At 38.9% G+C, this 24,615-nt stretch overlaps 1 protein-coding gene and 1 long non-coding RNA gene across 6 annotated transcripts in view; one reads left to right on the top strand and one right to left on the bottom strand.

Annotated features, from left to right (window-relative positions):
• The window catches only part of NTNG1 (netrin G1), a 307,348-nt gene that overhangs the window by 260,345 nt on the left and 22,388 nt on the right, over positions 1 to 24,615 (top strand). Inside the window, exon 7 of one of the 5 annotated variants that reach the window (XM_017664603.3) lies at positions 5,233 to 5,367. The exons of the other annotated variants lie outside the window; for them this stretch is intronic. Within the exon in view, the coding sequence (XP_017520092.3) occupies positions 5,233 to 5,367 (135 nt within the window). The remainder of the gene's footprint in view (positions 1 to 5,232; positions 5,368 to 24,615) is intronic. 5 annotated transcript variants of the gene reach the window in all.
• On the bottom strand, positions 253 to 22,043 carry LOC108399695 (uncharacterized). Its single transcript, XR_001853714.3, has 3 exons — positions 21,181 to 22,043; positions 5,424 to 5,610; positions 253 to 593 (listed from the first exon to the last, which is right to left on the bottom strand). It is a non-coding gene; the product is annotated as an uncharacterized lncRNA (long non-coding RNA).

A 24,615-nucleotide genomic window follows, 5' to 3' on the forward strand; every position in this document is an offset into this window, starting at 1 on the left:
TCCTTATATTATTGTTGCTTTAAAGATGATGAGCTGAAAACTTCTATTTTGAATATGAAGAATTTTATGTTTTTCTTTCTTCCTTTTTTATTCCTTTTGCATGAAGTCTTAAAACCTAGTAATTTCAACCTGACCTTAGAGTCCTAAGTCGAACATTCAGACTTCAAAATGGAAACTCATTATATGGGATTTAATTATAGGTATGATAAATTAGGATATAAACTCTTGCACATAATTTTTAATCAACAAATATTGATTCATTTAAAATACTGCGATTTGGAATTGAAAGCCACTATCAATCAGTAATGTAGATGTTTGCCTGAATTTTCCACCTATAATAGTGAAATTCCATTTATTGAATTTTCCTGTAGCCCCCAAAAGGAGAAGTAATTTCTCAAAACTATTGTAAGTGATTCATACCCTTAGCTTCCAAGGTGCATGATTCCTGGAAAACTGGGTCCACAGTGTTCCCTGGAACACTTCTTCCACCCCTGTGGCTACTGTTCATGTCAATCGGAGAGAACCAGGTGTTCTTCCCACCAAAAAGGGGCTTCCATCTTTCGACTAGAGGAGCCTGTCTTTAAGAAGAGGAGCTGATGGAAAAATAAGAAACAGTAAATGGAATTTCACATCACAATTTAAAGAAATACATATATGCGAAATGATGGAGGATATGTGTGTTAGCGCATAGTAGGTGACTATACAGGCAACCAGTTTTAAAGGTAGAACTTTTCACATAGAGATTAATCTAAATAGAATGTACATGCTGAAAAATGACAGGTGATCTTTTCATCAAAAAAGGAATCCAGTCAATCTGCTGTTCTGAGATCACTGTTTTCTGATTGAATTGTCAAGGCCATACAGATACTCGCCAAGTGTCACATAAAATAGCCGTACAAGTTGTTTTGAATTCAACTGAGCCAAGTTTACATAATACTGTTTATGTCTACAGCATGTTCTATTTCAAAGTTCTTCCTTATTTATTATTTGTGGATTAGTGGAGAAATCACTGGACTTAGAGGCCGGAGATCTGGGTCCAAGTCCCAGTTTGCTATTTAAAACTGTGTGCCTTAGGTAAGTCATTTGAGAACTCCTGGTCAATTTGGTGTTATATGGGATGCAGAGGACTGTGAATTGACTTGCAAATTTGTGTTTTACTTAATCCTCATTAATAAAACCATGAGGTAAGTATTCCACTGATAATTTCCTCTATTTTCTAGTTGAGAAAAATAAGGCAAATTGACCCAAATTATACAGTTCAGCAAAGTGTTGTGTTCTGACTTCAAAGCTTGAACACTTTCCCCCAACTACCCTGACATAATTAGCAAAGCTAAACTTCTCAGACTTCTACTTAAGGTATACTTTTTGGATAACAGCAACAATCCCACTATGAGCTTGTGAGCCAAAGTTCAAATGCCTTCATGATACTTGAGTTACAAAGATTTGAAGATATTAATAAAAACCAAGATACATGTAGCTGTCTGATTTGAATGCAGAATTGCACTTCAGTGAATGTCATCCATAAAAATACATAAATGTCATAGTACACATATGGAATAAGAGAGAAGGTAAAATAAATAGGAACACAGTAATAAAACCTAATCATTTTTATGAAATACAGAAGATTAAAATGCAAATTTCACATTTTTTTAAATAAACCAAATAAAAAGGTCTTAAAAAAGATTTTAGTCCATAAAATTTCTCATAGCAGGTAACTTGACAATATCCCAATATGTTTTACTTAGTGTATTCTATTATAGTGTGGCTGAAGTACTCTGCAAACTACACAATCTGCACTTCCTATCCAGTTCTAAGAATATAGTTCTGTTGTAAATCCATGTTTGTTTAGTAACAGACAAGAAGACAGCCCATTCAGCTTTTGTCTTTCAAATCACAGAAACTACAGATGAAATATGAATTTCATATTTAATTTAATATGCATTTATTAGTTTAATATGCATGTTTTTCTACTTAAAAAAACAAGTTGCTCTCTCCATTTCTAGAAATTTTGTTAATTAAAATTATAAGTCTTTGGGGAATTTTTTCATTGAGGCAAACATGTTCCTCTTCAGTCTTTTATAACCTCCAACCAAGTAAAATAATTGGTAAGCACAAAGATGAGGATTTGTAGGTACCATTAAAATTAGCTACAGTATCTCCCCCACATACCAAAATTCCTTAAATTGCTGTCCTTTTCCTAAGGGGTAAAATTGTGTTTTAAAGAATGAACTGCAAAATTTGGCTAGATGATATATGCTACCATCTTTCTTTGTCTTTAGCCTATGCATGCATACAATGAGTGGATAACAATTTCCTAGAAGAGGCATATAGATTCCACTCTTCCCACCTGAGAGGCCAGGGGAGAAATATCAGGGCTGCCCGTGCACGAGGCTGAGGCTGGAGTTTGCTCTCTGAGGGCCATTGGAAACTGTGGCTCCATTGCCAAGGTTTGCCTTACAGGGCAGCATGAACCTAGCCACTGTTTTCCACATTTAAATTACCCTCAAAGGGCTTAAGGCAGGACTGAGAATTAAATTTGAAAGGGTATAGCACAAGTACCCTCACAAGTAATAGAGAATTAATTTTAATATTTGTATAGAAAGCACTAATGAAAATGGATGGAAATTTGCCCAATTCACTTGCATAGCATTAGGCAGTAATCTTGGAAAATTTGAACTTCATCTAAGTCTTCTCTAAATTCAAGAGAAAAAAGGCACTCTGCCATTTTTTTAGCATTTGATAATGAAATCCACCACCCTGGCTGTTCAAGAACAGCCTTTATCTTTAACAAAATGTAGACTGTGCTGAAATAGATGTCATAAACTATTTGTATCATTTTATATTACAGCAAACAAAAAATGCAGGCCAGCCCATGTGGCCACAGTGATTGCTGCATTGTGATTACTGGTGAATTTATACATTTTCATACAAATTCCAAGCACAGGATGTCTCCAAAGATGCATGTAATTATGCTGTATGATGCAGCAATTACATGAAGATGACATCCTTGCATGCTTCTGTTTCATATAAGTTTGAGCATTAAGCAGGAAGCTACAGGATGCATGGTTCATGACCTTGGGTAATGACTGCTAATAATCTCAGATACCTGAACATCAGAATGAAACACAGGACTCAGCAGTTGTTACTAAACACATCTGGTTATGATGTATTATTTTTTACTCCCCTTGAAACCTAAGGTCAGATAATCAGAGGTACTTTCTATAGAGCAAAGCAAACACAGAACACTTCTAATATCTATAAATCAATTGTAGTATAAATTTTTAATCAAACCTCCAAAAGCCTTTCATGAGTTTTAGTCTACCAGTTCTGCATATTCTTGCTAATTTCATGGAATAAAATATAATGCTCCAGGGCCATCCTTATCACCCCAACATTGACCATAGTCCCCAAAATGATATGTATTTTTTAACTAAATTATTTGTGGACCATACCTCTCCTTGTCACTTCTTTTCATGACTGTTTGAGTCACATCACACTTACACCCTTTTCTTACAACAATCACGGGGATGTACTGTGGTTTAGATGTTCCATATTTTTAAAAATTTTGCTTACATTTTTTGCTAAACATTATATTAATTTTTACATCAAAAACGTTATAGTAATTAACTGGTATGGACTGACTAAAGTAGTATGTGAATTCATGTTGGCCAGCTATAACTCTATTCCCTGTCTTACAAAATTTTTGTGATTCATCAGCAACTTACATCCTTTTAACAGAAAAAACATATTACAGTTCGGTTATAGGTACATTCCTGGAGTATACATATGTACAGACAAACATAACACACACACAAAATTAATATTAAGAAATGTTTTTAACAACTCCCATCACACACACACTAAAATAGAAAATGCCAATTTAAAATAAAATTCTAGTTATGAAGTACAAATCAAACCAGGCAAGGAGGGAGCATTTTAGAGTTTATATAGTTTTATCTTTATCTACATATCTACATACATCGCTATTAGTCTTATAAATGTTTGTATCGGAAGAATGCTGAACTTAAAAACTGACTTCATCAACATGAACTAAATCACAATTCTAAGGTACTCCACACTCTGAAGAAATTATCTAATGAGTCCCTATAACAAAAACCGAGCCAAACTTCTGGAGCTCTCTGTAACATTGACCCTTTGATCTCCATGGCTAATGTAAAATGTTAAACTTGATGCTATTAAATGGAGGTTCTCAGGGCTTCTCTTGGTTGTTTAGTATTTGATTTGATTTTTATCAAAAAGACCTTTTAATTGTACCATTTTAAAGTAAAGGAAACTGAGAGACAGAGAGGTTGTAATCACTTGCCCAGGAGCATGCAGTGAGGTAACAAAGAAACAAACTTTGGCCCACAAATTCCAAAACCTGCCAACTGGCTATTGTTCCCTTTCAAGCTACTAGAAGCCTGAGGAATTCCCATTTCTGGTTCAGCCTTTAAGCAAAATAAAACTTGAGAGGTACAAATATTCTGTATAAGTATGTGTGAGGAATCAAGATAATATTCTATGTACCTTTTGTTAGACACAGTTGTATTGTCCTGCCAGTAGACATTATAATGAAAAGTATGTGTCAAATTATGCCTATGTTGAAATTTACTGGGGATTACAAAATTTATTTTTCTTTTATGATTATTAGTCTTGGCTGCATAAAAGCTGTACTAACATGCCTAACAGATACAGTATCTAAAGGCTCATCACAAAGCAGTATATATATAAATAAGTTACAGTGCTGTGCCAAATCATAAAGTAAAACTGCTTTTGAATGAACAAAGTGCATTCTTATGGCACTTTTTAAATGTTCAGCAGTTCTCAAATATTGAGTGTAACAGATAAGCCCATTTGAATAATTTAGAACAGAGTTTACAATGATGGCATATTGATTTATCCTTGATATAAAACTCCTCATGGTGTTCATTAAACCATCTAAAAATGCCCTAACAAATGGAATCTCCATTATGATCTGTTAGCAATGAGGAGCATGATGTCTTATTTCCTTGAAAGTTTTCAGTTGATTTCCTCCCATATCATAAAAATGATATCATGGAAGACTGAGCAAATAAATAAATGGACCTGAAATAGCTGTATTTGCCAAAGCATTTCATTAGTGGGCATCTTCCTTTAAGTAAGTGATGCATTTAAGTAAGCGATGCTCCTGTGTTGATAACCCATAAGCCATGCAGACTTGTCTCCAGCCTGTGTGTTGTCTCATTTCTACAGAGTGTTATTGTAACCCTTTGGGCTCAGTCCATGATCGTTGTAATGGCTCAGGATTTTGTGAGTGTAAGACTGGAACGACAGGGCCTAAGTGTGATGAGTGTCTGCCAGGAAATTCCTGGCGCTACGGCTGCCAACGTAAGTAACTCTGGGGGCTGCCCTCCGCCTGCTGCAGCATGACTGATTCCGCTTACCGGGCCAGCGCGTGCAGCTTCACAGAGCAGAAAAAGACCCAAACCGCTGGCAAGCTTTAAAAGCCCCAGCCTATGTAGAGGAGAGAGAGTGATCCATCAGCTGTCCAGTTGGCTTCTTTGAAGTCCATCTTCATCCCCTCTGATGGCTGCGGCAACTTACTGAAATATTGTACGCAGATCCGTGTACCTGGCAAGACAATAAATTAAGTGGCACAACAGGGACCAAGCCTGGAAATCCTTACCACAGAATGAACGGTGATGTGTATGTGGTTAATATATTTCTTGAATTGAAAGCTACCCTGGTGCTCCAGAGTTCATAAATTAAATGATATCTACATAACTTATTACCATTCTTGCTATCATACCCATCACTGACTCTTAACCAAAAACCTAAAGGTAATAAATCTAAAGGATGTTTAAATGCCAGAGTAAAATAAATGATGAAAATCAATATTGATTTTAAGCCTCTGAGGTTAGGCACCATGCAGTGAGCCTTAGACAGATGCCATTTGGTTCAGCCTCATTTCTCTGAGGATTATCAGACCTTCTTAAAAGCTTGTCAGGCAGGTGGCATGTCGATATATTCAGGGAACAGAAATTTTAAAACCTGAGCAGAAGCTTCCTCCTGTCATTCATAACCTTTTCTGCTTTATAATTCTGCACTAACTGCCATTCTGTCTATACTCAGTCCCCTTACTAATATTAAAAAGCCACCAGGCAAATCCTCTAGAGCAGCACATTCCTATAGCAAATCATGAAAGCTGCACCTGGTATTCCACATGTTTAGTTATCCACATTAAAAAAAGTAAAAAAGAATCAAAGAAATTATTTTTCAAAATTTATTTACCCTAAAATATCTAAAATATTATTCAACATATAATTAACATCAAAATTTTTAAGGTTCTATTTTACAATTTTCAAAGTCTTTGAAATCAGATATGTATTATACTTACAGAACATCCCCACATTACAGGGCTTAATAGCCAAATGTGTCTACCACATTGGACAACACAGAGCTAGAGGTTTTTTGCTTACTTTTCACTTGAAAAAAATGTCAACATGCAGGAACTGGCAGAGGCTAATTTCTACCAGAGCTGTATAGACTATTTTATCTGCTACCTGTGGAAGTTAGAGTTACCTGGAAGCTACATTCCTACATATTATAAAGCCATGGTGAATTCTGTTGCCACACTAATGCCATGCACAGCCGTGAACTATGGTGATAGGATAAGAGCTTTAGCACTGAGTGGGCCAAGGGTAGTATGGGATCTAGGAGCTGGAGGGTGAGCATCTGCAGAGATAGTGGGGAAGAACATTAAAAGACAGGGAATAGGCAGAAGTCAGGCAGCATACCCTCAGGCAAGCTGTGGGGAAGGCTGTGGTTTGAAAGTCCTACATGCTGTCAGTTCCCAGAAAACACCCTAGGGTCTGAGGAGTTGACAGATTCCAGGGACATTGTAGAGCCAGGACTCAGAGGACAGGCATCAATCCTGGAACACAGGGATGTGGAGGCCCAGGGAAGGCAGGCGGTCAGGAGGAGAAAGAAGGAATAGACAAAGGAAGAGCCAAGACCAGCCCCAAGACTCAAGGCATGAGGTGTGAGGAGACTTAAAAGTGAGACACACTTGTCAAAAGGACAGTCTCCTATGAACTTCCTAACACAACAGGACCTAATGAAGGGGTTCCTGGAGTGTCACCAGGGAAAGACATTGGAGAGGAAAATAAACTGATCTAGTCTCAGGGGGAAATGTAGGGTCTAACTTAATTTATCTGTATTAATTTCTGGAGTGATATATAAAGATTGAATGTCACCAAATCTTCCCTTCTGGAATTTGAAGACTGAGCTGAAGGGTGGCCCTCCACTGGAAGGGCTGTGCTGTGTCCAAGGCCCTCTGGGGCCTCCAGCATGGCACGTCCTTGACGGGGATCAGTGACACGATGGAAGTGCGTGCTTTACCCCACAGTATCTCTCTTGAGCACTTACTGTGAATTAGGCTTTGAGCTGACACTAGATGCTGCAAGCATGAAGAGATAGCTGCTGTGGACATGTGCACATGGAGTCTGGAGCAACAGGCTATCATGCACCCCAACAATTTTGACACTAGGTAATGAGAAGTCAGGAAGAGCTAGGAACATGCTCTTAGTGAAGCCCCCATGGGGACTGGTTTGAGTTCTGAAGCACTACTCAGAGCTTTCTACGAAGGACCTTGGGCAGAAGTATGTGAGCTAACACAGTACGTTCCATGCATATCAAATAGTTTTGATGTGATTGGGGGATAAGGATGTGTATGTGTATGTGCACATGCCTGTGTGTGCATGCATGCCACATGCTAGGAGGGAGGAAAGATGTCAAAAGCAACCAGGGAGCAGAACATCTGGTTTCTTGAACAACAAGCTGAGGAGTTTCACCTCATCAGGGAGGAGATACAGGAGCCCTCATCCTGAGGAGACACGGGAGCCCTCATACAGTTTTAAGCAGAGGAATGAAAGGATCAGATTTTGTTTTAGAAAGATTATTCTAGCTGTTCTGTGAAAGGAGGACCAGAATAGGGTGAGACTGAATTTGCTATATAAACTTAACATACTTCAGTATACCTTTGAGCACATAATAGCTTTATCTAACTATGAAATCCTTCCCTCCCTCAGACCCACCCACACAGAGCAGATATTCTCTATTAAAATCAGAAATTCTTCGTTCAGTTGGCAAATGGCTCCTTCATAAAGACCTCTAAATGCCTTCCCCTGGGATCCGTTAGACCACCCCTAAGGTCTAGCAGCTAAGGAGGTAACCCTGTCATGGTAGGATGCCTCCCACACCAGTATTACAACAGGTGTCCATTCTAATTGGTGACTGTAGGATGGCAAATACTTTTCATATTACACACGAATGCACTCAGAAATGTCCCTCAAGTTAATCTCTCTCTTTTTCTCTCTTCCTCCACCCCCATAAATGCTTCTGTTTGCCCTGAGTTGAACCCATCCATGGGTTCACATTACCAGCAGCAGTGCTGGTAACCTGGCAGCAAGAAACCAGTGCCCAGAAAAACAGTGGTAGAGCAGGGCTGGTAGCAACGCTGGTAGCGGTGAGTGCGGAGCAAGCAGGTGTTTAGGCAGACGCTGCAAGCAATGGGCTCTAGTTGCTATCAAGACAGAGTCTGAGGGATCCAGACCCCAAAATGGCCTGGTAGGAGAAGGAGAAGTGTAGGCCTGCAGATCAAAAGGACTTGGTCTTGAGAACAGAAAAGAAAGGGATCCAGTTTCCAACACTATTGCTCTCATCCAATGAGCAGAACAGAGTGAGTATGCACTCAGGCCCCAGGGTCACACAGACGTGGGTTTGAACTTCCTCTCCACTGGTCACTGCCTGCAAGACTTAGAAGAAATTATTCAGAGTCTCTAAGCCTATTTTTCTAAAAAGGGGAGTAATATTAGGACCTAACACATATGACAATCATGGAGATTCAAGGAAACTAGTACATGTGGACACTATGCTACACAGAAGCACTCAATCATTATTACTTAGTTCTAAGCACATGGTATGTGTCAAAATATGAGGCAAGAACTGGTGCTTAAAACTTACTGGACAATGATAGTTGAACATGCAGCAAGAGGGCCACCCCTGGAGTATCAAACTGTTGGCCTAGAAACTTCCAAAAAGCCTGCAATCTGAGAAAGAGGCTAATTTAAGAGATTGAAGCAAGGCTGGCCCCAAAAGCAGTATCGTTGCTTCAGCTCAAGTAATGAAGAACTTCCCGCTTAAGGGGGCCAACCGAGGGAGTGTTCTGTACATGTAAGCGAGTCTCTCTGACATAAAAGGTCAAACACTTGAAAACCGTCACAATGGTCTTGGACAGCATGGAACACAAGATCCGGGAATCAAAGAAAGAAAAAGATTTCCAGGAGGCCAGGCAGAATCAAAATTCATGTTAAGGCTGTCAGTAGAGGAATGAGACATTAAGGAGAGATTTTTTTTAATGCGCCCCTTTGCAATCAGAGGGTAGGCATGAGCCGCATCCCAGAGGATAAAGCTGAACCCTCGATAGAAGAAGTCTCATTCCACCCACCCCATAGAATATGGAGGGTTAGCAGGTAGTGGTAAGTAATGAAGATTTGTTCCCCACTAGAAGAAAACTAAACATAGGGGAGATCGGTGATATTTTTTTCTTGGTTTGGAAAATGGAATGGAAATAGCCACACAGAGACCCAGTGAGGCTGGTGAGATGATATACAAGATACAGTGGAACAGCATGCAGGGTTTACTAAAGCCACCAGTTATCCTCCATTTTTGCCTAATTTTTATGAATACTAATGGTGCTTACATAAGAATTTAGTCTGAATATTTGGGTTAAAGTCAAAAGACCTGGTGACATAATTCAGTGTTATGATTCAGAGCACGTAGGATACCAAGAATTAAGCAGTCGGCCGGGGGAAGGCTGAGATTTCAGCAGCTGGCCCATGGCCTATAATATCAGAATACAGATAGTACCAAGAAGAGGAGAATGTGTTACTGGGAGGCACAGTAGCTTGATCAAGAAGATTTCTAGTAAATTTGAGCAAAATAAGGAGGAAAGCCCATTGTAAAACTATAAAACCAGACACTATGGCAAACTACAGTGTTCTCAGGAGAAGGGTGAGAGAAAGTTTGGGAAAAAAACTTCATGGCTTAGATGTATCCCTTCCCAGAGAATGCACAATAACTGTATTCATTTTCTACTGCTTCTATAGACAATTACCATAAATTTCCATAAACTAAGTAGCTCAAAACAACGCATACTTATTTTTCTGGGGTTTTGTAGTTAGAAGTCCAACATGTGTCTCACTGGGCTAAGATCAAGGTATCTGCAGGGTTGCATTCCCTCTGTTGCTCCAGGGGAGAATCTTTTTCCTTCCTTTTTCTTGCATTCCTTTGCTCATGGCCTGCTTTCTCTACCTTCAAAGCCAGGAACTTTCCCATTCTCTGTGCTTTTCTTCCATTACCACATTCTTCCTCTGAGGACAGCTGGGAAAGGGTCTCCACTTTTAAGGACCCATTCAATCAGATTGGACACCCCGGATAATCCAGGATGATCTCTCCAGCTCAAGGTCCTTCCTTCACCTAATCTCCTTTGACAAGTTCCATTTGCCATGTAAGGGATCAGGTTCAAGGGATTTGGAGGTACACATTTGGGCAGAATTTTATACTGCCTATCATGATAATCATCAAGAATGTCAATTTTTAATGCCAGGGATAAATATGCAGCTGTCATGGAGACAAAATATAACTCACACTTGGAATAAAGACATGCAAAGGTAAAACTTACTTAAAAGAAGTATATAATAGGATAGGATTAGAAAAGAGTGATATATGTGAAAAAGGTAGAAACAGTGGAATATTTTTCATTCAAGACCAAAGATCCTATAGAAAAGGTGTTATGAGTGTGTATCATAGACCACACAATCATTTAAAGTACATAGAAATTGTCCAAAACCAAATTAGAAAATATAAATTCTCTCTAATCTTCCAAATGGAGAATTCAAATTCAAATGGGGTCCAAAATGGGGGAATTCAAATTCAAAAGATGTGTTTTGCTAACACATCTTTGTTGATGTTGACCTGCACTGATGAGAATTTCTAGATATTAATCAGTTTTCATCATAGCTTTTCTGCTACCACAGTTGAGGAGGCTTCTTTTTATTTTCTTTCTTTTTCTTTTTCTTTTTTTTTTTTGTGGTATGAGATATAACTTCTACAGGCCTGACAACTGGTGATCATTAAGATGATGCTTCCAATTACTTCTTTGAAATGAAGATTATACCTCCTTGGACAAATACCTTGAGCCTAACTTGTAATTTTTCAATTGCCTTGAGTTGCAGCCTCCTGTTATTTGCTGTGTTGTATTAAAATGTCCAGTTCACATTTCACCAGTTGACCTCACATTTTGAATCCATTGACAGTGGCATGTCACTTAGACAAGGAGGTCTGCAATGCTTCTGAGCATTTGCAGTCCTACACATAGGATTTCACTCATTTGGCTCTTATATTTCTATTGCTAAAAATGAATAGCATCACTGAATCCAAGTTTTTCATTTCCTTGCTAGCAACTTAAACGGCAGTCTCATTTCCCTTACTGAGCACCACGTACTTATGAGTGATGAAAACTGAACACTTGGAACAGCACTTGATGTTGCTCTTGTTCAACTCCTAAGGGTGGGAAGGAAGTGCTCATTAAACAGAACCAAAGGCACCTCCCAGAGGTAATTTAAAAAGGAAAATATTAGGAAGACAGAAGATGGAAAGTGGCAATTTGTAGGCATTAAAAATATGCTGGGTAGTCCTCCGGGGAGGAAAGACTCATTTTGTCAGCTAGACAAGTGAACCTCAGCGCTGCTCCCAGTTGTGAAAGTTCTCTCATTTCAGCAGGATGATGCCATACCACTCAGTAATGTTAATAGCCATTGCTTTCCAGTTCCAGGCCTGTTTTCCCTCCATTCATCACATAACTTTAATTTGCAGTTGATAGAAAAAGCCCACTGACCTCTAACACATCAGGGACCTGCTGCCATCTGCAAGCGGGGCAGTGGGGGATGGGCTGTCAGCCTATGCTTACGCCATGGAAAGTGCTTTAATTCCTCACAACACCAATGACTCCATTTGGAGCAACCGTGAGTAAAGGCTGATGGAGCAGCTTGAAAGCAGTGAATTGTCTGGAATGCCCTTCACAGCAGGATCATGTCCTAAATGCATTCAGATCCTGAGGCTCTTGAATTGTTCAAGCTCGACATAGGACAAATCGTGTACATAGTAATGGCAGTTCTAGACTACGTCCTGATAGTCTGAGGTTAGCCCACTCCTCAGCTCTCCTGTGCTTAGCTCAGAGAGGGGCCGCAGCTCTGACCTAGATGAGCAACTTTCCATATTTACTTGGCAATCCGTGCTAACTTCCCCCCTTTATTTGAAGAGACTATTGAGAATGACAGGCATGCCCAAACTCTACCAGTTCACACCACAGAGTCATCCGAGCTTAACAGTGAAAGGTATATAAAATGTCAAAACTTATGGAGAAATGTAGGCACAATTTTACCTACTAGTAGCCCAGAATCAAAGCAACAGCCTGGGCCTATATGATAGTAACATATTCAGTAGAGCAGGCAGAAATATGACACATGAACTTCTTTCCTCACTTTACACAGTACATAAGTGGAGTTTCACCTTCATCCACTCTTTACACACCAGTGAGTGAGTTTGTGTGTGTATGTATGTGTGAAAGAGAGAAAGAGGAAGAATCTCAAAATATGCAGACATTCCTCATGTAAAGATAATCTCTGAGTGTGAAAATCAACCCAATAGAAAAAGGGCCATTCCATTTGCAACTCATAGGAGAAAAACATTCATTTAAGTGAAGGGCCACCATCAGAGCAGAATTCTGTGGCAGAATACCACCAATAAACCGGTGTGGAAGGGTTCCTGATAACTAAATTCAGGGAGGCAACACAGTGTGAAGTCCGGTGCCTTGGCTCTGGGTGGGAGCTCTACCACCTCTCCTGGGAATGTTTGCTCACCCACTTTCGCCTTCTCTGTGCATGTCCTCCTGTGAAATTCTAGAGAGGGCTTAGACGTTCTAAGACTACTTCTTGGTCTGAAATTCTATGACCCTGAAATCTCACAAATGGTCTGACGTGTTTGCACATGGACCAATTTCTGAAGAAGAATAATTATTTTAAAATAACAAAAAGTTATTTATTGTGCATGTTCCATGTGTCAAGAGCATGTATGTATTATCTCATTTCTACAAGGGGAGTAAGACTATTTTCCTCATTTGGTAGACAGCAAAACTGAGACTTAAAGAGGGTTAATTCCCCAACCCAAACACCGCAAAGTAACAAACCATTTATTAGTGAATATTTATTGATTGACTTTGCTGTGGCATTTTACAGGCTTTTGTCATTTTTACTTTGCAGATGGAGATGGAAGCTTTGTGATTTATTCCAGGGATCAGCAAATTTTTTCTGTAAAGGGTCAGATAGTGATTATTTGGGTTTCCCGGGCTAGACAGTCTGTGTGGCAACTACTCAACTCCGGTGTTGTAGCCCCATGTCAGCCACAGACCATACTGAAGTGAATGTGTCTGTGTTCCAATAAAATTTTGTTTATGGATACTAAAGTTTTAATTTCATAAAATTTTCACCTACCATGAAATACTATTCTTTTTTGTTTTTGTTTCAGTCACTTAAAGTGTGTATACCATTCTTAGTCCATAGTCTGTAGTGAGCAGGAAGTGAGCTTGATTTGGCCTACAGACCACAGTTTGATTTATTTCAAAGTCACAGAGCAGTTAGAAATGAAGAAAGAAAGGACCTGTCCAATAAAGTGAAGAGTGTATTAAGCGGGAGGCAGGAGAGAATACTGAAAAATAAAAACCATACATTTCACTAAGGTGAGTCCTCTATCTTGATGTGGGTATCACAAGTTGATCTAACTGGTTCGTATTTACCAGGCCTTAACTGACCTTAAGAAAAATGTGAGGATTCCAGAAACATGAAGGCTTTGACCATATAATTTCCAAGACATGATCACAGGCTTAGTCAGGGCCAACTGTTTAAAGACTTACAAACCAGCCAAGTCAATTTAGCATCAATTTAGTACAATCAGCAACTAATGAAAGAGAAGTCGGGGTGGCCCTAATGCAATCAGGACTGCTCATGTTGGTGTGGGCAATCATTCTGTTGTGTTCTGCAGGAACAACCCATCACCTTGAATATCAGTAAAAAGCTCTCCTAAGAGAGAATTACAGTAATAATGTCAGCTACCATACCAAGGGCACAGGAGAAAAAAAATCTCACACAGAACCTGTAGAGAATGTATGTGTTACCATTGACTTTGATATCTGAGGTAATTATTCTGAATATAGTGCATGTTTGTGCTGTGAACCCTTGCCTTTTCTGTCCAGTGCTCTTTTGAGGGTGACAGTCTATTCAACCCAGGACATTCTAGATCAAGTGGCTGTACCTACAGGAATAGAATTATGTCATGACCTAGCTCTGTTTAAGTATGCTTAAATATGCTTTATATGCATATTAAGTATATTTAATATGCTTGTCCCATCTTTGTCAAATTTTCTGTTTTTAAAAATTGTGATCAACCTTTGCTTTTCCATTGCTGCAAGGTGGGAAGAAGAGCAAGAAGAACATGCATTAGCTTAGAGCAATTGATGATCTTGATATCAATGCCAATAAGGTTGGATGTCATCTAGAACAGGCACACACGCAAAGTCCAGCCTGCGCACAGTTCATTTGCTCTGTGGCCAACCTCAATCCACAACTCATACAAACATTGCTGGATATTTTAAAACAGAAACATTTGCTAAATTGTATTTTTAACAGTATTCTTTCTCATTTTCTGCAAATTCATATTATGTGTTGCAATTATTCTTCTAAGCTATAATTCTTTTGGGGAAATCAACATATGTTTCAGAGACAAAACCCTCAAGAATAATGAAATATTGATGTAATTATTTTTAAGAATCACATTTAGACCTCTTCTTAATTAGCATTTTGACCCTATGGACTTAGTCTTATGTTGATCTGTATTCTTTATCCCAAAATCAATAATATGGACAACTACATTGTTCACATGATTTTGAGTACAAAAAGACAAAGTTTGGGTGAGCTTACAGGAGGGCTTATTACCAGGGTAATTTGGCAATTTATTAGTGATGTAATGTCAGAGGTGACAATCTCAGTGCTTTCAATGAGTTAGCTGACTCAGCTTTTATTAGTGCCCAAATGGAAGATATTTGGATGTATTATGAGGCCTTTCCTGAGATATTTTACCCCAGTTCTTTCTAAATCAAATAAAAATTAAGGTTGCTGATTCTGTATGAAAGATGCTAAACCACATATAGACCTATAGACACAATGTATGAATTCTATCTGATTACGTCAGGCCTTGAAATTTCTTAAGTCAGTTTTACTAAAGACTGTGCAGAGTCTTGTGATGGAAGAATTTTTGCTTCACCTATTGAAAGCCCACTTAATAAAACATGATTAAATCAATCATGCTCAATATGTTCCTTCACATACAAGAAATGAGGTCAGATCATATCACACTCTATAGGAAATCTCTGCCCTTCATTTCATCTTTAGTTACTAAATTCAATTTAACCAAGGTGATAGAAGGGCTTCTTAACAGAGCCTTGCTAAATTGTTTGAATTCTCCTCCCTAGCAAACTGGGCTCGCTTAGGGTTGCCTAATCATTCACTTGTCCATGCAATCATTCATTCACTCATTTACTCATTCACTTATTCATACTCATTTTTAAACTTTAAAGTCCTGTTGTGTGCCAGGAATTGTGCTAAATTTTAGCACCAAAATACAAATAAAGTATGATCTATGACTTCTAAGTGCTGACAATTTGAAAGGGGTCTCAAATCTGTCACTCCTGCTGGAATCTGAGAACACTGACTTCCAGTACCATTTCTCTGGTCATAGACATCTCTGCTCTGACCTGTAAACTTAGAATATTACATCTGAATTGGAGTCTTAAAGATATTCTAGTATCGCATTTAGGTCATAGATTAAAATGGCTTAATCTTTAAAATTGTTTATAGAGTTTATAAGCTCTCTTTACTGCATTTCATGATGATAATGGCCACTATTAAGTGTTTCCCACATGCCAGGAACTATGCCATTTATACTGCCTTGTTTCATCCGCATAAAATCCCTTTAGTAGTTATCCCCACTTTACAGATAAAGGAACTGAGGAACAGAGAGACTAAGTAACCTGTACATGGTCCTCTAGATTCTTGCCATTTAGAAGTGTGATCCTCCAACTAATAGTGTCAGCATCACTTGGGAATTGTTAGAAATGCAGAATATTAGTAAGTCCACCTCGGACTGACTAAAGATCTGCGTTTTAACAAGGTCTCCAGGTAATTAACATGTGCATTAAGTTTCAGTTTCAGAGGATGAGATAGTCTGGCTTTTAACCTAAGATAGGCTGACTCCAAGTCCAACTTTTATGTGTGTGTGTTTATTTTTATCATTTAGTGTTCATAAAATAATGCTGGGAAATCAAGGGCATACATATGCCTTAGAAAAATTCATATATATATATATATATAAAATTCATATATATATATATATATAAAATTCATATATATATATAAATACTTTATGTCATCAGTTTTTACCAGCATATATTCTACAAATCCAAATCATATTAAAATAAGGAGAATCATGAAAACTTAAACAAGTAGCCTATTTGTTTTCTTTCATCTATATAATTTAAAAGTGGTTAATATTTGATAGGTTAATAATAAATATTTTAATATAGTATATTGCATTTGGTTATGAATATATCAAGAGGAAATACAAAGTGAGTTCCAAAAGATAAACTTTTATTGGGTACATGAAATAGAACATAAAATCTGATGGCAATTACCATTTAATCTATTCATGTTTGGAAACGTATTGAAAGAGAAACTCATAACTCAGTTAATTGTTATGAATTATTAATTGCTCATTTGAAAAGCGAAGAGCAGAACTGCGTTTGTTGAAAAACTTTCTTTCACAGTGGCTTTAACCTTTGTGTCACTGGTTTTCTGAGAACAAAAAGGAATGACAGCAAGATTCTAATCGTCCAAAACTAGAAACCGCAAGACTGTCAAACATCTCAGTAACTACACAAAGGTTAATTGAGATTTAAATGAAATGGTTATCACTGGCCCCACTCCAGCATTCTGAAGTGTGATTCTCTGGGGTGGGCCTAGGCATCTGTATTTTACAAAATTCCCTAGGCAGTAATAACATGCAGCCAGGATTGAGGACTGCCTTTTCAGTAATTACACATTATCAGAGAGATTTAGTCCAGTCATGAATTTGACTCAGAATATTCTGAACCTCAAGTGAGATTTAAGTTGGGCTGCGTTTGCCACCCCTAGTTAGAGCTGAAGTACGGGGACTCACACCCCTAATGCCACAAGCATTGTAAACCGTGTGCAGCTAGATAAAGATGTATTCTCTAGATGGCAAGTGAATTTCTGATCCAAACAGGCACAGAGCAAGAGTACCTCTGGATTTAAAGATACCTGATGTAAATAGCCCCTTCTTTCTCAGAAATCAATGTTATGAATTTCTTCTGTCGGCTGAAAAAACAAACCTTCAAAAAGTGGAAACTTTTTTTTTATTAACTAAATCCAGGGATTTATTGTTTAGTGTCAGCAGCTTAATTGCTTTATAATTGATTTTCCTGTAGAGAACTGAAAACTTAAGCCACCTTAATTTCCTTTATCTTGACACACATGATTAGCATTACTCTGAAGTATATTTTACTTGATTCCCAATTACTGTTTTTTAAAATAAATTCTTCATTACATACTTCTCTTGATAAAATATTTCTAAGACAGAGAGAAAGCAAGAATATAAAGATAAAAATATGGCTGCTTCATTCCTGTTTGATAGCTTGATCCTCTTTCTTCAAAAAATTCTATTTATAATCAGTTAAACTTTTTAATATGATTAGGATTTTTAAAATACATTACTACCTGCTAATTTTTTTAATGTTGGAGTAAAGAGTAAGAACATTAATGGCAATGACAGAAACTTAAAGATGAGACAAAACAAATTTGCAACCTTGACTAATATGCATAAATCCTTCTAGACCCAACCAAAAATTTTGTGTGCAGCAGTGACAGTTCTATAGCATTCATGACCCTTACTTAACCTCAATTTGCTCATGAAAATAAAAATTGGATCCACCTCACTATGAGAATCAAATACTATAATGACACTTAACCTGATTTCTGACATGCAGTGAGTTAATAAACTGAGTGATGTTACCTACTTTCAAAGTATCATTGAAAATGATAGGAATTGGATCAAAAAATTTAAGAAATCAATCAAGCCACAAACAAATAACATGATAAAATAGTCATGGCTGCTTTTTTGGGGAAAAAAAGGCTGAAAAATGAATGGGATTTAATATTGTGTCATTTTTAGGGTTATTTTAAGTTTTAACTGCCATATGTAATTGCAAAAATTTAGTTAAGATTTTGTCTAAAATCAATGCCTTTGCTGCTTCCAAATAGGGAAATAAAGCCCTTGTGATAAACTTTTATCCATTAAATTTACCCTAACCTTAGCGGCACTCCTTCATCAATTTTAGGATCATCCTAAATCCTGGAAATTACCCTGTAATGGTAAAATGCCTGTCTGCTAGCCAGGTCTTGAATAATGGTGACCCCTAAACAAACCAAAAGCAGACTGGGTCCTGTGCTTGGACATAAGCCAGCTTCTCAGGAGTGATGACTGGACAGTTACAATCCATTCGGTCACCATCAGACATATTGGATACTTGACTGTTTTCAGCTTGGTGACTGTTGATGCCCTTAGGGATTTATATATCAGGGAACATTCAGCTCCATCTATTTTTTTTTTTTAAAGAACTTCTCAGGAGACTTTTCACAGGGTTATTTGGCTATTCTTAGCAAGTTCGTGTTACATGCTATTTTTCAGCAAAGTTAAGATTTCTTTACTAAAAAGATACCCAAATTGAGGACTCTTACTTTGAAGGGAATAAGGTGTTAATTCCTGTAAATTTTAAAAATCCACATGTCATATTTTCCTTGAGGAAGTAAGGCTGAATTTTTATAGTAAACCAAAAGGCATTGAGGAACAGACATTAAGTTAATAATTCTGCAGCCCTAACAATGCCACCACAAAATGTGAAAATAAAAAGGAATCCTAATTTCCAAAGAATAAGGAGAATGAGAGAATTGTGACTGTCCTAGCAGCAGGTGTCCAGGGGCCTCATTGTCAAGGGTCAGCCAATCTTGGTTTATTTGAAATGCGCTGTCCCTCTACACTCTATATTGGCATGTTGTTTTACATTTGCATAAGAATATACTAGTCGTTACAACTACATGTTGAATGAAGAATCATCAAGGCAGAGAGGAACAGTGTAAGAAGCACCACTCTGAAGGAGCTTGGTGAGAAGACAGACCCAAGGTTGAGGAATTCATCAATAAAGAGTCAAACATTACTGATCTTTTTCCATGAAGCCTGTGCCGTGATAGATTCTGTGTAAGAGGTATCCAAGTTTCATACAGTCTGGACCGTCAAGGAGGTTACCAAACTTGAGATCGGTGTAAAGCACATAATGTCATAGAGTGAAACAGAGTTTTCTGTCCAGAGAGAACTGAGGGCCCTCCTAATGGCTCTGGTTGTAGAAGGAAACTGGAATCTATTCTAGGTCTGCTCTCACCGAGTAGCTGTGTTTGTATAGTGGTTGGAATCCTGCCTCTGCCTCTTACTGTGTGTCTGGTTGAGCAAATTATATAACCTCTCTGACCTAAGATTGCTTCTCTAAAAAAGAGGTGATAATACCTCATAGGGTTGTTAGAGAATTAAATGAAATGTTCGTAAACTGCTGAGTACAGTTCTTAGAGCACAATAAATGTGTCTATAAATGATCACTGTTACTGGTAGTGCTCTACTATAAGCAAACTCCAGTGGAAAACAGAGAGCCTTGATGAAGAACTCAGGAGGGTTTGCAACTGTGAATGAGTCACTACTCTGTAAATGGAAATACTGGTTCTCAAGAAATATTTGACAAGACAATTGTGTGTGCCAAGATACCATCAGAGGAAAGTGGGAAGTCTTTGGGGGTAGACTGAGACCTTAGTATGGATTCCCTGAAGTTCTGAAACTCAGCAGAGGATGGAATTGCAGGAAAGATAAGGAGCTGAAAGTCCATCCTGTATTCAGAATGTACCTGACATCACAGGTCAGCTCCCCTGGTCCCAGGGGCGTGCCTGCGCCCCACAGCCTTGCTCAGGACTCTTGAACACATACATCCCTCTGGGTCACTGAGTCAGAGAATGGGGCATCCATTTACTTCCCTGATACAAGTTTAGTGTCTCAAAACAATGGTCAGCATTAGCCATATAGTAGAAAAAAAGAGTTCTCTCCTGTGTCCAATTTCAAATGAGAATTTTATCGTTTTGTGAAACCATACAGTCAGCCTCAAGTTTGTTAATAAACCTGAAGATAAGGTGGCCTTTTATTTCTCTTTAATCAAGAAAGCATTACCTATTCCTAGCTACAAATTTAATGTTAGTACAGAAAAAAATGTTCCTGTAGAGAATGGATCTCTGTCTAAAACATCAGCCAGAAGTTGACAGTCAAAAAGAACACTTGGAACACATTCTTTTTCAAGAGAAAACAGGAGTTCACTGGGCTCTTTTCTTTCCCTCAGCAGGTACCTGGTTTCCAGCTACAATCGTATGCATCACTCACTAAAAAAAATGTGTTTGAAAACACAACTAGAGATCATGACTAAAACCCTGAGGTGATCTCTTCAGTCCAGCCTAAGTCCAGTTCTTTTTCTCCAATGTACTTAAGCTTTACCTGCTCTATCTTTCTTTTTAAGCTGCCATGCCTTTAAGAAACAGGAAAGACAAATACCATGTACGGAAATACGCTGGAGTCTTACAAATGCATGTACACATATCACAAACACTTCATGAATTAAACTGTGTTAAAAATATTTCATTAAATACTTGAACATTTTACACATATTATTTCATTTCTTCTTCCCAAACCCTACCAGGAAGTGCTAGCATACCCATTTCATAGATGAGAAAACAGCCTCGGAGAGTTTAATGTGTTCAAAGCAAACAATTAGTAAGCAATAGAGCTGTTATTAAACCGAGCTAGAGATCTTACTCCCTGTCCCCCATGCCTCACTGACTCATTGCTGCAAGTCCAAAATAGACTCACTTTGTGCTCAGTCCTCCTTTAGAGGCAGGAGGGTAACAGGAGCTTGCCAGGTTCTAGTCGTGGACCATAGCTGAGTGACAGGATCAGTTTTTTCAGTGAGATGGAAACAAGCCTCAGTACTCATTATTAGGGCTGTTCACGAACACACACAGTGCCACCCAACAGGGAAAGAGACTTCCAAACAAAAACAAGCTGCAAAGGACAAAGGTTACCAGCTCTCTCTCACTATCACTTTAGCATCTGCTAACAGGAGTGAATGTTTATTCACTGTCCTCTATGTGCAGCAAATTCTCAGAATCAACAGCTAGTTCACCCATGCTCGCTTGGACAGGCAAGTTATAGTTTTAGATTCCCAGCTCTCAAGGTCAGTCCTCAGATGTGCACTGAGGAGAGACTCTGTTGCAATGCAGAGGCACTGTTGGGGCGTAGCACTTCACGCAGGCCTGGGGTGTTAGCAGGGAGAGTGGGCTGCCATCCTAAAGAGGCAAATCATGCAAGTCAAGCCAAAACTTCTGTGTTTCACACACACAGAATCACCCAAACTGGTCATGAAAATACTTCCTGACCAGTTCCTCAGCCAGTCAAAAATTCAAATAAATGGACATCAAACTTCAGCAGATGCCATGTCACTTCACAAGTTAGTACCCCAAAGAAGGAAATTGCCCACTTACACAGCTGTCAGATATTTAGTCACTGGGTCATATATGACAAAAGAGATCATCTCATTCCAACATCGTCATCACAGCAAGCACTGTGCCTCACCATCATTAATCTTCACCTCTTTATGAGAGAAGGTATCACCTTCTGCATTTTAGAGATGAGGAAACTAAGACTTGGGAAGATGAAACAAACTGTCTAAAGTCACAAAATTAGAAGAAATAAGAATGAGGTCAAGGCCAACTCTCTGCCTCTGCAACCCACCGCAACATGTATTCACTGTTCAGGTGCTGTGTGCTGAGCCCTGAGCTACAGCAACTCAGGGGTGAGCCTTGCAGGGGAGGAGGGCGAGAAGCGAGGTGTCATGAGGAGGGCTGTTGCACATCAGACACCTGCATGATGGTTTTGAAGCAATAAAAAGTAATTAATCACAATGTCATCCACTAGCCTAGTGTGGCACTCCTCAGGATCGAGAAACAATGTCGGGTGCTAGAAGCAGGACAGTGCCCATCTTCTCTTGTTCTTCTCCAGGCTGTGTTAGTGCTTGTGAAAGTGACAAGTGCCAGATTCATCTGAGGGCCCAGTATTCTCAGACAGGTGGGGCAACTACAAAGTGACTCTGCTGTACAGCTCGTGGTGAAATGGAACGGAATGGCTGTCACACAGCAACCACCCCTGTGAATTGAGTGACAGTCCTGCATAGCCCAGCAATATGGGGACAAACCTTGATCATGGCAGCAACTTGCATGATGTCACGTCAGGAACTACATGGCTAGGCTCCCCCTGTTGCCCTGGAGACAAGGAATAGCAAGAATTCTCTTCATCATCAAATCATTAGCTGCTGGTGGCAGACACACTGTCTCAGCCCTCGTGTCCTGTGCCTGTCATCTGTTTGGAAGGGTGTAAGAGAAGGAGTGAAGATGGCTTGATATAATGGAAGCAAATGCTATGAACAGGATCTTTGAAAACATGGCTTAGAGTCATGGAATAGTCTCCTATGAGGCTTGGAAAAATGCACCCATTTGTAGAAGGGATGTGACTATTCCCCAGGCTATAACACAGTGACCCATCCCGATGGCAGACAGGTCATTCCATCTTTAAAACTGAAAACCATCTTGTGAAGAGGACAATGAAGGACAAAGGAAATGAAATAAGGCAGTGGAAAGCATCCTGGAGTCCCCTGAGACCTCCAGTGGAGCACATGGATCTGCACACAGTAAGGAGAGAGTAGAGTGGCCACAGGAAGCATGCCCGCCGTGGGCTCGTAGGGACTCTTAGGACCCCTTGGCTGGAAGCTATGTGGGTTTAACAAAGTGTCACCAAGCAGATGTCTATATCCCTGCTTTCAAATGGAGAGAAAGCAGGATTTGGACCTAGTGGGCACAAACAAGTTCTCTCTCAGCCAGACTGGCTTTGGATCTGTGATAAGCCCATGCTCAATCCTGGGCACCCAGAATAATAGGATCACTCTCAGTCAAGTGAATCTGCCAAGCTTCTGAGAGCTCCCACTGGAAGCAAGTGGACCATCAGGAGGCTCGGCCTGCTTGCTTACTGTGACTCCCAGGAGGACTTTAGAATAGTCTTTGATGTGTTTGCCGGTGCCGTACCGCACTTCATCTAATCCCCACCTCCAGAGTAGACTGAAGTATCTGGTACCAACCAGGATACTCTGTAACTCAGGGTTAGAGGTTCCATTTGGTTTCATACTGGTCTACAAATATCTTCGCCTGCCCATACATTGCAACGCTGTTGCTCTGCCATAATGCAAGAGCTTTATCACCCTGCTGAATGACAGCTGTGCTGTGATGTAAACTATTACCCATAAGAGAACCTGCCACGAAACCATTCTCCATGAGACCACACCAGAATGCTAGGCTAGGCCTCATGTCCATGGATTGCATGTTGGAATATTGCATGTTATGTAACCCAATGTGCAGATGAACAAATCATTATTCTGCAGAAATTCTATATACAGCACCATCCACACATTTAAGAAATAGCCTCTTTGTTCCATCATAAATCTAGTTGCTAGCACATCTAAACCTTATTATTTGAAGAAAACACCAATCTCAAGCTTCAGGTTTGGGTGGCTAACACAATCCTTTTTCATGCTGTTTTAGACATGAACACTTAGAATTGTTCAGTCTGTTCTCCTTCATTAGAAAAGCATTCATGGAGAGAAATAAAGGCCATCAAAAATATCCAAATTGGCAGGAAGCACCATACACCTATCACTCAGCTGATTTTTCAGTGTGATGTCATGAATCTTTTGGTATAGAATTCCCTATCCAATACTTTAACTACAAAGAGCAGCACATATATGGAAAAATCTGGAAGTAATACATTTGAATGACGTTTGTACCCTTCATGTTTACCCATGTGCATAACATTCCGCTCAATGTTGTAGATACACATAGATAGGAGCATGTATCCAACATGATTACATGGAGTGTGTTATACTCAATTAATGGAGAATTGGGAAATAGTGTTCAACCTTGTGCTTAATTATGTCATGTATGTGGTTATCAGATATTCATGTTGGTTTCTAAGTGGCAAAAGATATTTTGTTTTGTGGTTTATCTAACAATAATTTATTTTTATGAAGATTTTTCCTAACAGGAAAATTACAACATTCTTTTATAAATATTACAGTTTGAATCATACATAAGCTGCCAGAATAAATAATTTATATCAGTAGACTTATGAGTTCATAGCATGAGGATGTATTTGCCTCCTAAAGTATTCGAAAATTATGAATCTAATTCTTTGCCATAATAC

This window comes from Manis javanica, chromosome 4 (assembly GCF_040802235.1).
Source record: "Manis javanica isolate MJ-LG chromosome 4, MJ_LKY, whole genome shotgun sequence".
NCBI classification, from domain to species: domain Eukaryota; kingdom Metazoa; phylum Chordata; class Mammalia; order Pholidota; family Manidae; genus Manis; species Manis javanica.